Source organism: Triturus cristatus, chromosome 7 (assembly GCF_964204655.1).
Source record: "Triturus cristatus chromosome 7, aTriCri1.1, whole genome shotgun sequence".
Lineage (NCBI taxonomy): Eukaryota > Metazoa > Chordata > Amphibia > Caudata > Salamandridae > Triturus > Triturus cristatus.
This window is the reverse complement of record NC_140590.1, coordinates 872,632,141-872,649,564: the sequence shown is the minus strand read 5'-3', so window position 1 is coordinate 872,649,564 and position 17,424 is coordinate 872,632,141. Positions and strand designations below refer to the sequence as shown.

Genomic DNA, 17,424 nt, shown 5'->3' with positions numbered 1-17,424 from the left:
CACTGGCAAATTAGAACGTCCTGTTTTCGAAGTCGATAGCTTGAATCCTTGCTACAGCTGTGATGTCATTGAAGCAATGTAAATCATTTTTATAAGACGAACAACCGTGCAGGGGTTACTTTTCTTGCAATGGCGACGAGGAATCGTCTTCTCGAGTTGCCATGCTTTCAGCCACAGGCATTTGTGGTGCAGCCTCCAGATGCGGATTGTGGATACAGAGGCACGAGGTGGCAGGAAGGCTCAGTGAGTTATGACATAAGATGGGGTCTGCAAGTCTTGAGTTTGAATCCCTGCCAGCCGATGTGGTCTGCTGTCCTTCCGAGGTTGGAGAATTGGGTGTGATTAAATTTGGCACTGGCGAGACGAGTTCCCTACAGTGCTTAAACGCAGCAGTAGTGAGGTGTGGGGAAAAACCTACAACGAGTAATATTACCTGTTGCAACACGCAAACGAAATTGGTGCAGTGCCATGTCCTAGAGCCCCCAAATGCACGAAGGACGTTTGTGAGCGTGATTCTTACACGAAACGAGGCAGTGCACCTCCTTCACGCGATCCAGGACTGTTGCGCACCTTTCAGACCTCCTCGAGGGATCCAGTGATCCCACCTTGGCGCACCTTCTTCAAGTGATCCAGGGACAGTTACTCACCTGTCCTGCCTCGTCAATGTACTGGTGAAGCATGCTTCACCCACACCAGCTCCCACCTGTAACGGGGGCGGAAGAAACACCACTTTCGGCTGTAAAATAGAGCGGGAGACAGGATACACTAGCCTTAAAAACACGTGTGTGGCAGGAACGCGCGTGCCTCAGCTTCAAGGTGCATTGTGGGCCCCGGTGCACTGATTCCAATGTCCAAAGGCACTGCACATTCGCGTGTACCTGCCCAAACTCCTCGAGTCCACTTCTGCCCCGCTTCCACTGCCCCTGAAAGCAGGCAGCCTGTCCGTGTCCGTCCTCAGCCTGCATCCCGCGCCGGCGGGCGCTTAGCGCATCTCAGGGTGGACTGTCCAGAGAGGCACAGATGCGAGGGATGAGATCAGCGGCAAGCAACCCACAGGGCTGGGCAGACTCTCACTATGCAAATCCCCGGGACCACAGGCATCCCTACATGACAGCGGATCCCCCCTCTGCGAGGTGACTTGCACTTATTTATTTATTTCCTGCCACGGGCTTCCTTCTTCCCCTTTAATTCCCCTTCCCCTTCTCCCTGCTAGAGGAGAGAGGGAGAAAAAATGTGCCCCCTCTCTTCCATCAGCAGCAGCAGCCGCCACCACCACCACTGCTCCTTTTGATGTTGTGCTGAGGCGTGCGCATGCGCCTCACATTAGAATTACTGCACTGGCCAGAATAAGTTGGATCTCTTCTTCTCTTCGCCGAAAGCCTTAAATCATATCAAAAGCTCTAGGCATGTGGAGAGTCAGGAGAAAGGGCTACGCCGGCGTGTGGTCCTTCCTCCCCCTGTTCCTGGCAGTGGTGTGTGCTCAGAGGTAAGTGGATGAGGCTGAGGGGGGGCGAGGGAGGGGAGCGAGGGGGGGGGGGGGCTGATCATTGTATCACTTTGCATTGTAGCAGGATGCCACTGCTCCAGGAATGTGCAGGCGGCAGGTCTCCTTGAGAAGGGGCCAGCATGGAGAATAATGTCCTTTTCCTGCTTGTGTTCCTCAGCGTCAACGAGCCCAGCAATATGTCCCTGGTGAAGGAGACGGTGGACCGGCTGCTGAAGGGATATGACATCCGCCTCAGGCCGGATTTCGGAGGTAATCTTGGCGGGATGGGAGCCGCTGCGGGCAGGGTTGCTTTAGTTGTTTAAGGTGCGTGTGAGATTTTGGAAGGAGGTGGCTTGTTCTGGGTGCCCTTTTCCCCATTTCCATCGGAGGGGGGTTCGGAGTTAAGCTTGGCTTAATGTGCAGGCTGTTCTAGCGGCACTTAAAGCGATTGCATGTTGATCTGGTGGCGAGGAGGCTGATTTATGCATTTCAGATCGGATTCCCATTTGTTTGCTATTATTGTTTGGCGATTGGCTGCATTATTCAACCTAGCCCGTGATGGGTCTGCAGCTAGCTCCTTAGTTTGTCGCCGATCGGTGTGCATGATCCCCGCGGCTCGCCTCTCGGAGAGTCACCACAGACTGCACCTGCTGGTCCGCGGCTTCACAAATGGCCCCTTTAACCCCCTGCGGTCTTCCACTTTCCCAGAGTTGGGGTGTGAATTGCGCGTACCGTTTAAGCCACGATTTCCCCCATACCCTCCACCACCAAATATGCCCTTGGACTTTTAAATATCACACTTACCATGCACCGTGATTAGGAACGACCCCCTGCCCTCGCGCCCCCACCCCCTGGCTCTCCACCCTTCCTAAAATCGTAGGCACGAATCTTGCTTAAAGTGATGGGAACATCTGGAGCGTGGGGCCGATAGAGTTAAAGCCCTGGTTAAGTCGAGGGCGTCCTCCCAAAACTGCAAAACTAACCACTACCAGCTGCACGCGCAAACTATGCCCACTGGATGCATAACATCGTATTGACACGTGTGTGCGCGTTCCAGCCTGCCTGCGTTTGTGTAACTGTGTTTGTGTGTGTCTGGGGGGGCGTGTTGTGTGTTGGGGGCTGAGGTGTGTGGGGGGGGGGGGTGCATTTCGCATATACCTATCATCCATCACAACCAGTTCATCCGCCTCCTGGGTGACAGTAGTTCAAGTGACGTACGCTGTATGTGAGCACATTTGAAAGGTACGGCCATTAAGGGGCGAGTGTCTAACATTCATCGTTCTGCTGTGAAAGGGTTAAAAGTTCTTGGAGATTACAGTGCGGACCATCTTGTCGGTTTGCAGGTCCCCCTGTGGCCGTTGGCATGAACATAGACATTGCCAGCATAGACATGGTCTCGGAAGTTAACATGGTGAGTATTCAATTTTGTTTTTACAAATAAATATGCAAGTAAACAGTAAAAAGTAAAGGTGGTGATTACAACTGTGTTGACTCTTTATGAAACCATAATTATGATTCTGATGGGATTGAAGGAGGGGAAGACGAAACTGGCCACTGCCCTTGCCTGTGTGCACTCAGCCTTGATGTCCAGTTGTGATGGTTTAATAATAAAACGTAGCCACACTACCGCCACGCTGAATATATGATTGACACCTTATGAATCAGGCCCACCGGTGTGGGCATAGTTAAGAAAGGAAACAAAACACGACATCCAATGAACTCGAGCGAGACGTACACTTGACTCAAAAATGCAGAACTTGGATCTCAGCGAATAGCCAAACAAACAGAAACCGGCAGTTTTCGTCCCATTTTCCACGCTGATTGAGCAGCTGTCAGTGGGACGTGAGTCAGAACTCCGGCGCGCTCTGAGCTTGTTCGGTTTATTGGTACTCTGGCGGCTTAGCAGCTCTCGCGCCAGCCCTGTGCCGCGTGAAGCTGGCGCCTCCTTTTATACGCAGGGAAGCAGCGTGAGAAGAACATTCATTCCTTCGGGCAGGAGCGCCCCCTGCCGACGGCTGCTGCGCACTGCAGCGTACAGAACGCATTACACAAGAAAATGCCCCTGGATTCCCAGATGAGCTGTTTGGTCACCAAGACACTTCGGGGATTGATTTCCGCAGTTTCTGACGACTAGAAAACACTAACGCTTTTGAAACAGCACCAGGCGCCTGTAAATTACTTCCCGCCCGCCATTTATCAGGGCCTGTTAACGCGCCACATCCTTATTCCCCAACAGGGCAGGCTGAGCAATCTTCCATGTTGTACGCAGGGACGTGCCATTTGCTCTCTGGGGCGACTATTGTTAGTTGTGATGTACTAAAAAATAATTTATCCCCCACCCCCAAGCGAGACATAAGTCGCATATACTGCAGCGGTGTCACAAAAATCCTACTGCGTTGATTTTAATTTACATGGTCAACGTAACCTTTAAAATATCGAAAAATATATTTGTGTGATTCGAACTTTTTTCCTCCCCTCTAAGCTAAAGTGAGGTCGAAATAACTGTTTTAATTGACCTTGGGCCCATCGCCAATAGAATGCGCTGCACCAACAGGACATGTGTATGTGATGTGAGCCTAGTGAGGGCGGTGCAGAGATGGGACAAACGGGTCAGGAAGATGACGTTTCCGAAAACACACGTGTTCAATGGTGTTAACATCGCCTGTCGGAATGCGCCTCCAGACGATTCCTTTCAGTAAAGTTACACAATGCAGGAGTCGGGCTTGAGTGTTCTATTTTCCACAAGATCACACATTTTACTTAAGTAATAAAACTCAACTTTTTCATTGTAGATCAGACTACGGTCCTTCCCAGCTTTAGCGAAACTTCATTGGGATTTGGAAGCCGAGGTTCCGAAGATAATTAAGAGTTGATTTTGGTAACTTTTACTGTTAGGGCCCATGGCAGTTGAATGTTTTTTTTTCTGTTAGCTACGGTTCATCTAAGAGGGGGAGGGCTGCCAACTACGAACCTTCCAGCCAGAAGTGTGACTACTGGGTCCCAGCTAGTCATGTGTGATTACTCAAAGTGATGCTTCTATACCAGTCTGACAATCGCACAGTTTTGGATTGCTAGCCAAATTATCATTCTTTGACTGAGATATGTAAAGATCGTGATATCTTTGCATGTTACTTAACGCCTGGATTTGTCTCTTGCCTGAGCGCACTCATTTGTGCACGTAAGAAAAGCGAGGCACAGCGGCCTCTCCGGGATTACACATTGTGATTGGATGAGCAGGCCCGCTGCACCCTGGTCTTTAGGTTTCACAGATACCTCGTTAGCCCCCACGCTTCTTCTCCTTCAATGGTGGTCAAATCATTCCTGTCCGTGATGTGTGAGGAGTTTACCTTCTTCATATAGGAACACTGGGATGTCTCACGGCAAACAGTCTGCACTTCAGCACACCTCTTAGCCATGGGGCTTTCAGCCTCTCTGCTAGCAGATATGGATGTGCTGTTTGTTGCATTTACGTTTACTATATTGCCTTTTTTTGTGATTATCATTGTTTGTCTTTTGCGTTATCCTTATAGTATTTTATGATTGTTTAAATGCATTGTTCATCCGAAAATAGTGTTTCCGGAAGAGAGGCAGGCGTGGGGATCCGGATTTTAATCTGTAGAAGAATGAGGTACTGTTCTGGGCAGAATGTCATGGTATTGTCCTACACTCAGTGTAGTGGTTCTCTTGTAGGAAAATGTGCAGTACCGTGCTGGGCATAACATGGTGGTACAAATCGAGGAATCACATGGTGATATTATGGTGCAAACGATCTTGTGGTGATATTGTAGATAGGTTTTCTAGGGCGAGAATAGTGCCAGTGCTTAATTTGTAAAAGAATGAGTGCTGGAGCACAAAGCTGTGCTGAGAACCCCACGGCTGGTACTACTGAGAGTCAACATGCCGGAGTCACCTCATGCCACTTTTACCTACCACCAGCCACTCTCTACCCCTTGATCTCACTCTTGCTGGTTCCTGCCTCCACCTTTGTGACGGTTTTTCTGTCTTTCTTTTCCTTCATCTTTTCACTTTCTGTGTTTTTGCCTCTGTTGCTCTAGGTACATATCTGATGTCGAATAATACGTTCCGGGTCCCAAACATGAGTGCAAATTGACCTCACCAGCAAGCATCAGCTCAAATTAAACACTGAGTGGTCCACATTTGAAGAGTGAACGCAAAGTTCCTGTTGTAGGCAGATTAAGTTGGTTCATTTTAAGGCAGAATATGATAGTTCTGTTGAAAGCAGCATGCAGTGGTTACTTTGTGGACAGAATGTGGTGGTACAGTGGAAGGCAGTACACATTGAGACTATTATGTGTATAATGTGGCCTCACCATTGTGTAGAATGTTAAGATACTACTGTAGGCACACTATGTAGCTGAACAATTACAGGTTGATGATTCTGCTATTTTAGGGAGAATGTGGTGATATATTTGCATGCAGAATTAAGTGACACTTTCATGGACAGTATGTGTGGTGTGGAGGTAGGCAGAATGTGGTGGTATAGTTCTTGACGCATGAGGTGGGACACCTGAAGAAATATGGAGATGTAATAGTGGTATTTTTGGCAGACTGTTTTGGTAAGATTTAACCAGAATGCAGTGGCACTGTTGTATGCATGTCGAGGTACTGTTGTAGAGAGAATGTGATGGGGCTGTTGTTGACTGAACATGGCTATTATAGGCAGAATGTATTGGCACAGTTTCCGACAGAATATGTTGGTTCATTTCAATGTCTGATATTGTTCTACTATTGTATGCAGAATGTGGTGGTAGTTTTAGGCAAAATGTGGCGATACATTTGGAGGCTAGATGTGGTGGGTAATTAATAGAGAGAATGTGTGTAGACAGAATTTGGTGGCACTATAGTAGAGAGAACGTGGTGGCACTCTTTTTGGTAGAATGTGGTGGCACAGTTTTAAGAATTATGTGAAAACCATGTTCTCAGGAGAATGTGTTGGCACACTTTCAAAAAGCGTGAGGGGGTACTGTTACCAGTAGAATGATGTGACATTAATGTAAACAGAATGTGGCGACCCTGTTACCAGTAGAATATATAGCTGCCGTGTCAGGCACTATGGGATGATCATGTTGTAGTTAGAATGTGTTGGTGCATTTTCAAGCAGCATGTGGTGCCACTGTTGCAGGTAAAATCTGGTGGCACTGTTGCTGGTAGAATGTGGTGGCACTGTTGCTGGTAGAATGTGGTGGTTCAGCTGTAGGCACATTATTTTGTAGTGTTTCAGGAAGAATGTGTTGGTACAGTTGTGGTAGAATGTGGGAACACTATAATACACAGAAAGGGGTAGAGATATTGTGCACAGAATGTGTTGGTAAAGTTGTGAGGAGCACGTGGGGTGGTATTGTATTCACAATGTGGAGGAACAGCTGGAATGTGGGTCATACGGTTATGAAAATACATCTCAGTATCTGCTATTCAACTGGTGCTTTGGGTGTGAAATACTCTTCAACGCAGATATAAATATTACAGGAATGCTGCTACAGGAAGGCGGTTCTTGTTTAGTGCTTGCTAATGTTTCCTTAATGACCCAAGGTTCTCGAATTAAAGACTATAACCACCCACTGCATTGTTTTCCAGGGTGACTGTATTTGTACTAATGCAGTAGTTCATTAGCATGTTTCTTTGAATTAATACCATTTTGCCAGGCATGTGCATTTTTTTTCCACAAGCGACTTAACCCTTTTCAGAGATGTCATTTTCTGCACATTAGACTTTTGTATTTTGAGCACCAGCTATTATGAGCTTTGTTGCTTGTGTGTGATTTTGAAATTAGAATAAAATAGGCTGACTGAAGAGCTATACAACATAAATGTTACAAAAAGAGCACAGAGGGCATCTAAACAATGAAGAAAGACTCGTATGGTAATTATAGCTTGTTACAAAGCCAAGTAAGATGCCTGTGCATCAGGGGTTGAGGTTTAGGTAACTGCGACCAGAATGTGGCACGGAAAAGGTGTTGGCGACACATAAAGCAAAAAGCGACTAATTTCTTTGATGGAAAATAGTCTCAGTTATATATTAGATAGGTTAACTGTGAAGTTGTTTCTTTTCATTTGATTTCAGGGATTGATTTCATATAGTAATATAGGGTTCTGTACTTTGATACACGTTTGAAGTGAGTGGGAAAAACAGTCCACAAGTCAATTTCTTTATCATTTATTAAATAAACAGTTGAATCAATCCACCATCTGCTCGCTTTATAATACTTGGTCAATATTACATTAGTCTGTTTGAATTTAGTGTTTTCCCTTTAGGAAGAATCCTTGCTCTTGTTAATCGAGGACCAATGGCGAGAAACAGACTGATCAGTGAGGCGTAGAGGCCTGTGTCTAAATGTTAAGGTGAAACCAAAATGGTCCTATTTTGCTTAGTATCAACGGGTAAGAAAAGTCTCGGTATATTCTGCTCAGTGGTGATGAAACAACAAAATAGTTTAATTTCACCATCATCAGTTGTTCTTGTGGGCGCGAATGGCTATTCCTATCTCAGATATCCATGAGGAATGGCAGGGATGAATATATCTCATAAGGGATTCCATATGGCAATAACATTGCATCCTCTAAATCAGGGTTCTCAAAAAGTTGTACCTTGAGGGCTGGATCTAAGGCAGATTTTTCACATATCCCCATTTAGATAAATGTAGTTATCTTAAAAATCGGACATGGATCCAGCCCTCCAGGACCGACTTTGGAGAACCCTGCTCTACATGGACCTAACGCCACATTAGAATGTAAGCATGTAATTACTATTCTTAATTTCATTTATACTTGCCTCCGAAAGTAAGCACAAGTGAAGTTAAGAATATTAATGTACTTACTTTGTAGTGTAGTTGTAGGTCAAAGCAGTGAATGAATGATTTTGAAGGCTGATATTACCAACAGCCGTGTAGCGTCATACAGCCCTTATTAACATTACGTCAATAGCTGTCAAGCTTTACCCAGATCGGTGTTGTACTACAACAGACAAACACTCACATAAAAATGTGTAGTGTTCTAGCTCCACCCTTGGTTTGCCAAGAGCCACCTTCGGGGTCAGCCACACATTCCCTGCCAGCAGTCACCGAGCGAAGGCAGGCAGAAGCAATGTGATGGGAAATGCGGCGCAACATATTGAAATATCAGACTCTGCCTTCAATGTGTTAATTGTGCTGAGCTTTGATGAAACTGGCTGATAACAGAGTAGATAGCTTGTATATGGAGGAGGTAGATTAATATAAGGACAGTAAAGAAAGCACACAATAGAGTTGGATAATTCCCGAATATTATGCACTTTATCATCATCTAGACTGGGTCTGTGATACTTGACACTTTTTCGTTTAATCTGGAACACCATAGGGCATGAAAGGGGATTACGGCTTCATGGCGCTTTTCTTGCTTAAACCTCCAATGCAAGTCTCAGCTCCTCTCCTTAATGTGGCAGCCTGAATGTGTTTATGTGATAAATTTGGCTGGTCCAAGCAAACACCTAAACCCAGTATGTAATAACCTATGGTCCTAGATGTCTCTGTGCTGGTGAACCTATGGTCCTAGATGTCTCTGGGCCGGTGAACCTATGGTCCTAGATGTCTCTGGGCCAGTGAACCTATGGTCCTAGATGTCTCCGGGCTGGAGAAGCTATGGTTCTAGATGTCTCTGGGCCGGTGAACCTATGGTCCTAGATGTCTCTGGGCTGGCGAACCTATGGTTCTAGATGTCTCTGGGCCGGTGAACCTATGGTCCTAGATGTCTCTGGGCCGGTGAACCTATGGTCCTAGATGTCTCTGGGCTGGTGAAACTTCGCTTCAGGAGCTATTAATTCCTCCTTAGTTGACAGAGCAGCTCATAGTCACTACTCCTCACAAACTAACTTCACAACTATCTTTCCCTCTCTATGTTGCATCTTCTTTACTCTTAAGTTTAATTTCATTATCTGATGGGGCCGGGTTTAAAGAAAATAGAATGATATAGTTAGAGGAGGATATGACTAGTTAATTCAGAAAGTCTAAGAAAAGAAATCCAAAAATGAATATTCCTTTTCAACATTTGTAAGCTTACCACTGAGGCCGGTCACGTTATGTTATTCACTTATGTTGATGTAACCAGAAACAAGGAGGAACTAAATACCCCAAAGGATATCATAACTGATTTCTCCCCATGGTCAGTTTGCATGTCAACATTTAACAGCGAATGGCACAGTATACTACAGAGGAATGTGGCAAATATGATGGTGGAATGGGCACTAGCTGTCTCTTGAGTAAGAGGAAGGACACCATGGTTTTTGATGACTAAAATGCCCTAATTCCTATACATAAACAACATATTTTACATCTGACTTCTTAGAACCTATGATGCTGCTCGAACCTGTGGCCACAAAATCGTCAGCGAACTGCTCAGTGAGGTGTAATGGCCTGATACAAGTGCAGAGTTCCTTGATAAATCAGGACCTTAGTGACGAAGCACTCTTTTAGTGTGCTTAAGAGACCGGCTGTCTCGAGGCACATTTCACGAGACTTGAGGAGGATCAGGAGTTTGTACAACCAAGAAGAATGGAGGGGATTACAGAGATACTTACAATCAACTCCATAATATCAACTGCCAACATGTCATCAATGTACACAATGTGGATTGAAGGGTGCTAAATCTATACCTCCATTTGTCTTGACCACACTTTGGTTGTAAATATTCTGGTGTCTATAAATGGCTGTTAGATAATACTGATCTCAATATTTTGACATGTGACAGTTTACACACTGTCCTGATGCACTGACATAATCTGAGAAACAGCCACATAGAATGCCGGGCCAAGGGGACCTAGAGAGGCTAGAACATTGTCTCTTCACTTAAGTACAAAACAAAATGAAAAGGAGCATATTCTTTATACATCTGTTTTCAGCCGTAACATTCTGCCATGGCACATGGAAGAAAAAGATAAACTAGGTGGTATTTTACCACCCAGGAAAGATGATTATTTTCACAGGAAGACACTGAGCCAGAAGTCACACAACACGTCATTCAAAATATACAGTATTGGAATTGTAAACCCTGATGCAGTCCTATTGGACGAAACGCGTTGGCTGGGCTGATTAAAAAATGTTGTTTGGAAAAATTAATAAAATTTGGATTCTGATACACAATGGCAAGACTCCTTAGAATTGAATTATACTGATTTGGCTTAGATTGGATATTTTTCAGAACTTTTGGATGGCTTGAATTACGGCTGAAAACAGATGCATAAAGAATAATCCTTTTCATTTTGTTCTGTGCTTGTTGGATATTTGTGATCTCTAAGCGGTGGGGTCACGAAAAGTAGAGCGTAGCAGATCACAATATTTCTAGTAAAATACACAGCTGCAATGCGAGGGCACACACTGCTGGTATTCACTTAAGTGCTTAATGGGTGGGAGAAATGATTATGCGAAGCTGATCCATGGGCATAAGCCACTGGGCCTGCTTTGCAGATATCACTTGGATTTAAGCCAGGCGGAATGCTAAACATTTGAAAAAGAAAAACAAAGTATCTTCAAGAACATCCAGTCCTTATCCAGAATCAGGTCCTATGATCCCTCTGCATGACATACCTGATCCTGATTAACTGGCCTCCAACCTGCCAAGCCTTTATACTTGAAAACAGTGAAGTCACAGCATGCTTCAAATATCTAGCAGGCAAAATATTTCTGCAATTGAAGCTGTTGGTTGGGGCCCCCAACAAATGCTGTGTTGCTTTGGCTTATGAATGTAAGAACATTATTTTTAATTCACAAATTACAAAATCAATTTTAACAATATTGACAATTAGTGATACCTATAACAGATCAAAGGCGAGCAAAACATCCAAGTTTCTTAATTTTTGGAGGATAAACATGATTTTGCCACAAAGGCAGGTTGGTAGCATACACAGAACTGAGTTGGTTATAGAGGTAAATTCAGATTTAATGACCCCACATTGAAGTGTAACAAGATATCACCACCCAAGCTTCTACACCTCCAAGAGCCCTCAAAGAGAGAGCTTTAAGACTGTCAATAAAGGCCGTGTTCTCTTGTGCAGCAAGTGTCATGCCCTTTGCATGTTGACTTGGGAGGGTTCAAGGTGTAGCCATTATGGTGTCTTGCCAAATCATTAACTGGATTTATAGAAAATGTGACATTTGTGATGTGTTTGTATAATCATGCATAATTTATCATTATAGTAGATCACTGTTGATAAATCTAGTAGTAGATCACTTAGACCGGAATATTTCCTGCCCATCACACAAATATGTCTTCTTTCATCATTATTGCACATAAACTCAAACCACTGAAAAACATCTGTTTCACTTGGTAGTCTTAAACTACATAGACATCAATTTAAAACTGAATTTCGGCAGTGCAAACATGGGGACCAGTGCAGATAGCTTTAAGCACAAAGAACTTTTGAGTGCTTGTCAAACATTATGTATGCCGTCTGGCTACGGGATTAAACAGACCTCTGCTTGTGTATTGCCTTTCAAGGTATGTTAAAACTGTGCCTTGAGCACATGTGAGTTGAAATTGGAATGTGGCCCTGAAAGTTTACGGTCTCTTAAATACCGCCAATAAAAGCTCTCTGGAAGGGGCAGGTGTATAGCGCTCTAAAAGGTACAGATGCAGAGCGCCTGATCTTGAGTAGTTTGTGCTGCTTTTAGACGTGCTTTCTAAATGCCCATCTTCAATCAATCAGGATTTATAGAGTGCAGCTAATCACCCAATGGGTACCCAGGTGCTTGCAGGCCCGAAGGCCTAATCGAACAGCCAGGTCTTGAGGGCCATTTGGAGTTCTGGAAGTGAGGTGATGGTCCAAAGGTGCGTGGGGAGGGTGTTCCAGGTCTTTGCTGTGAGGTGGGAGAAGGAGCATAATCCGCTTCTACTTTGGTAGACGCAGGGAGTATGGGCAAGTGAAAGGGAGGAAGGGCACAGTCTTCTCGATGGTTGGTGGAAGTTCAGGCAGTGGTTAATGTAAGTGGGTCCTTGGTTGTGTAGAGCCTTGTGTGCCTGGGTCTGCAGCTTTTATTGGCATCTCTTCTGTACCGGGAGCCAGTGGAGGTTCCTGAGGTGGGGTGTGATATGGGTTCATCAGGGAAGGCCAAGGATGAGTCTGGCCGTGGATTTCTGTATGGTCTGAAGTCTCTGTAGAAGGTGTGCAGCAATTCCTATGTAGATGGCATTGCCGTAGTCCAGTTGGCTGTTAATGAGGGCTTGTGTCACGGTGCGTCTCATGTGTAGGGGTAGCCACTTGAAGATCTTAAGTAGCATGCACAGAGTGCAGAAGCAGGTGCAGGAGACAGCATTGCTCTGTGATTTCATGGTGAACTGTTGTCAATGAAGATCTCATGGTTTCTGGCTTGGTTGAAGGGAGTGGGTGCGGGTCCTAGGTATGATGGCCACCAGGAGAAGTTCCATGTGTTGCTGCTGTTACCAAAGATCAGTATTTCCATCTTGTCTGTGTTCAGCTGCAGATGGTTTTCCTTCATCCAGTCGGCAATGTTTCTCAGGCATCTGTGGAATTTGGTTATGGTGGTGGTGGGATCGTCGGTGAGTGAGAGGATGCATTGGGTGTCATCTGCGCAGGAAATTATGTTGAGACCATGGGATCTGACGATGTTGGCCTGTGGGGTCATATATGTGTCGAAGAGTGCATGACTGAGAGATGAGCCCTAGGGGACACCGCAGGTGATCTCCTTGGGTTCAGAGGTGGAAGGTGGGAGGTAAATCCTCTGGGTTCTTCAAGTGAGGAACGAGGTGATTCATCTGAGTGCATCTCCTTAGATGCCGATGTGATGGAGTCTTTTGATCAGTGTGTGAATGTGAATGTAGGTGTCTTGTAAAGCGCACTGCTGCCCTGAGGCGTCCTGGCGCTGTAGACCGCTGGGGAACCCGTCCTGGCTATCCCTGTGAGATGGTCCCTCCAGGGTATCTCCAAGGTGAAACCAGGCATCCCCGGCGAATGTGGGGGGCCGTTGTGGAGATGAGGCAAGCTAATGCCCAGAGTTGCCGAGTGTGTTCCTGGTTAGAGTAGGTACCGAGGCGAGAATTATCGAGTCCGTTTTGACCCTTGTCCACAACCCTGCCGCGTCGGGAATTGAACCCTGGTCCCTGGCCGATTCTCTGCTTACGGATCTGCCGCATCTAACCAGTGAGCCACACCTCTCCACTGTGTGGTGGGATACAGTGTCGAAGACTGCCCAGAGGTCAAGAAGGATCAAAGCTGCTGTTTCTCCTTGGTCGAGGAGGGTTGGGATGTCATCGGTGGCTGCGATCAGGGTTGTTTAGATGCTGTGATTGCTGCAGGAGATGTCGAGTAGCTGGTTTTGCTCCAGGTGTGTCATAAGTTGATTGTTGATGTTCTTTTCCAGTATCTTTGCTGGGAATGGAAGCAGGGAGAGTATCCAGTAGTTTTTGAGTTTGCTGGGGTTGGTGGAGGGTTTTTTGAGTAGTGGTCTGACTTCAGCATGTTTCCAGGCATCAGGAAATGTTGCGGTTGTGATAGAAGTGTTGAGTAGGGTGGTGAGTTCCTGGTCGTGCCTATGGTTTCTGAGTTTGAAGATGTGGTGTGGGCAAGGGACTATAGGAGCTCACAGGTGGATGGAATTCATTGTGGAGGTGGGTCGTGGGTAGAGAGGAATGTGTCAGTGTGTGGTTCGTGTCGGTTACAGTGGTGGCTTATCTGTTAAGGAAGTCTGCAGGTGTGGGTTGCAGTTCAAAGTTTCTGTATATGGTTGAGATCTTGCTGTGTAAGAAGTGGGTGAGGTTGTCGCAGAGGCCCTGTGATGGTGTGATGTTGACTGGCAGCCGGGAGAAAATAACTTAATAATGTTGAAAAGTTCCTCGACATTGTAGTCACTGGTTTTGATCCACGCAGCAATGGGTGTCTTCTTTGTTGCCCTCAGCAGGCAGTGGTAGAGGTTGAAGGATGTCTTGAAGGCAGCCCAGTCGGAGGGGTCCTTGCTTGTGCACCATCTCCTATTCAACTGTTTGCTGTCTCTTGATGGGGATGATGTTGTCTGTGCAATTGGTGTACCAGGTGTTGAAGCATTTCACTCCCTGTTCACTCATCTTCAACAAACAGGCCTACTAATAGTTATCAGCACAGTAACAAAGACATTCATTCAAATAAATAAATAGTTATACAAGCAATCACAATTTTACTGCATGAAGACTAGAATCACTATTTCACAGCAATTTCAATGGGGCCTTTGTTCTCTTCTAGTACACACTATATAAGAAATTCTTTATAATCAAATATGAACCCCATTACTTTTTCTTTTTTTTGTAAGACCTCGGTCATCTTGACAAGATAAAAAGACATGGCATTTCTCTTTCCCTGTTATTGGAAGAAAGGTACCCCCTGCTAAAGGTAACGTTTTCTAAGGCAGGGGAAAATAATATAAAAAAATTGCAAGAAAAACCCCGCAACCTAGCTTATTCAATCATAAATTCATATACAATTTATGGCTCAGAGATGGTCAATATTCTTTAAGTTCATATCTTTATTAAAAGTCTAAATTAGACAAATTCACAACTTTATATGTGTAAAACACTGTCTCATAAATCAGTATTGATTAAGCATTCATTCCACGCATACCATCTCTCATACCTTCATGTTCAAAACAAGGGGAAAAAAACATGAGCCACATGGATTGATTACCCTAAGTTTTACTTGGAAATTCTTATATTTCATACTAAAGGGACACAAAGTATAAATTGTGTCATTTATAATTGATTGTGGATATTCAATTATCATTGTTTGGTATACCAAAGACATATTTGTGTTGTTGTGTTGCTAGACATTAATGATTGTATTTAAGAATGAGGATGTTAAATTGAGCATGAAGGTATGAGAGATGATATGCGTGGAGTGGATGCTCGTTGAGCATTTTAACTTTTAGAGTTAACTATAAAGCAACATCCAATAATGATTTATGAGACACTGCTATGTACATATAAAGATGTCGTTTTTTTTCTAATTTAGACTGTAATAAAGAAATGAACTTAAAGAACATTCAACTTCTCTGAGCTATAACATTTGTATGAATTTATAATTGAATGAGCAAGGTTGCTAGGGGTTTTCGTTGTAATTTCTCTTTCCCTGTACATATGTTTATTAGGGCTTTCCATAGACTTCAGAGTTTATGAGTTTAGAGGCTCTCGGTGATTTTTGATAGATACAGAGGTTTGTTTGTGTCCCTTAGGTTTGACCAGGTCTGTGGGAATGTCCTTGTTATTGTTTTCACAAACTGTAGATCGTTTGCTTTATACCGCAGTGCATTTTCCTGACAGCAAAGTGCAATATTTGTGTAATGAGGTAATATTTTATTCAAGAATGTATATCCTTAGCTCTCTCTCAGAGGTTTTGCTTTCTCCCCTTACTGACCCCACTTCACACGACAAACGTGTTTTGTGAAAATCTGGTTTTACCTATTTACTCCTCTCTACACATCTCTAGTCATCTCTACTAAATCATCCCCTCAGTGGTGCAAGGTACAATTGTTCTAGGTAATTGAAGAGGGAGGTGCTGCAATACAATCTTAAATGAACAAGGGATTGAATTTTTGTCTTGACTTTCTGAGATGAAGTATCTGATCTCAGCAGTAATTTGGATTGAAAGCATGTAATCCTAACCATAACATCAAGGTATATACAATTGGAGGTGCAATATTTTGTCAAAAGTAAATCTCAAGAAGTGTGAACTGTCATTGACCACAGGATTAAAATCAGTGATGTTGAAGGACTGCAAAGATGTTTATGAATGCATATGAGAAATGGGAAGAAACTCAGCTTTTAAAGGCTGTTTTGCAAGTGGTGAGTTCTCCTCCTGTCTAAACTATAGGTAATATTTGGACTAGATGTATAATATTATTAACAGTCATAATCATTCGAAAAGCTGCGCATTATATGCACATTGGTGGTAAAAGAGCTCTAATGACTCCAAAAGGTTGTAGGTAAAGATTACTTGGATGAATATTTTTTTTGCTCGGTGAGGGCAGCGTCTGACCATCCATGGTAATTCTAAAGGTATGGGCCTGCTCTGAAAATAAAACCACCTACCGTTGCACAAACCATGTTTAGGGCTGATAAACACAACATCATCATTCATGACATTGTTTTAAAAAGTAATAATTATAATCTTTATTTGTATACCGATGTTCACAATTTATTTGCTTCCATTTGGAAAACACATAGTAAAGTGGTGAGTCTTTGAAAACATGCCAGGGTGCCTGCCAGGCCAACAGTATCAATTAGGACAGGTGAGATGAGTCTCTGCCAAGTCACTCGCACATGTCGCTTGTATCTACCCCATCCTTCAATGTTATCCCTGTCTGTAGAGCATCTTGATTCCTCACTGGTCCAGAGCTTTGTCCACGCTGCTGCTCTTAGGATATATCTCTAGATTGCAGCCTGCCTGCAAGGCACAGCCTTCCTGTGTACTTTCTGGGTCTTAGCCAGGAAATTAACAGCACAGTGACAGTGGTAAGTTCTTCTTACAATAAAAAGTCTCCGTTGTATTCTGAGACTCTGGGGCATATCAACAAGGGCTTTATCTCTGCTTTTTTGGCTTTAAAAGCCAAAAAAGCAGAGATAAAACTAGCCCCTATCAACAACAGGGTGCTAACACGCAAATTTGCATGTTAGCACCCTTTTACTCTACGCTTCCCCTTACATCTCTAATGAGATGCAAAGGGGGCGTTCCAGAGTAAAATAATAGGAGAAATGTCGCTAAGCGACATTTCTCCTAATATCAAGAATGTCGCTAACCCTGTTAGAGACAAAAAAAGCAGCGCTAACCGCGGTTAACGCTGCTTTTTTACGTCTGGTATTTTTCTGACTTAGCCATGATATCCTATGTAAGGTGGATATCATGGCTAAGTTTGCCTGTCCCTATCAACAAGGTAACGTGTGATTATCGCTGGGTTTCCAGCGATAATCTCA

At 44.3% G+C, this 17,424-nt stretch overlaps 1 protein-coding gene across 1 annotated transcript in view; it reads left to right on the top strand.

Annotated features, from left to right (window-relative positions):
* The first annotated feature begins 1,348 nt into the window (after positions 1-1,348).
* The window catches only part of LOC146810794 (gamma-aminobutyric acid receptor subunit beta-2), an 825,060-nt gene continuing 808,984 nt past the window's right edge, over positions 1,349-17,424 (top strand). Inside the window, exons 1-3 of the mRNA XM_085617826.1 lie at positions 1,349-1,486; positions 1,665-1,756; positions 2,830-2,897. Coding sequence (XP_085473952.1) covers positions 1,407-1,486; positions 1,665-1,756; positions 2,830-2,897 — 240 coding nt within the window. The 5' untranslated portion in view covers positions 1,349-1,406. The remainder of the gene's footprint in view (positions 1,487-1,664; positions 1,757-2,829; positions 2,898-17,424) is intronic.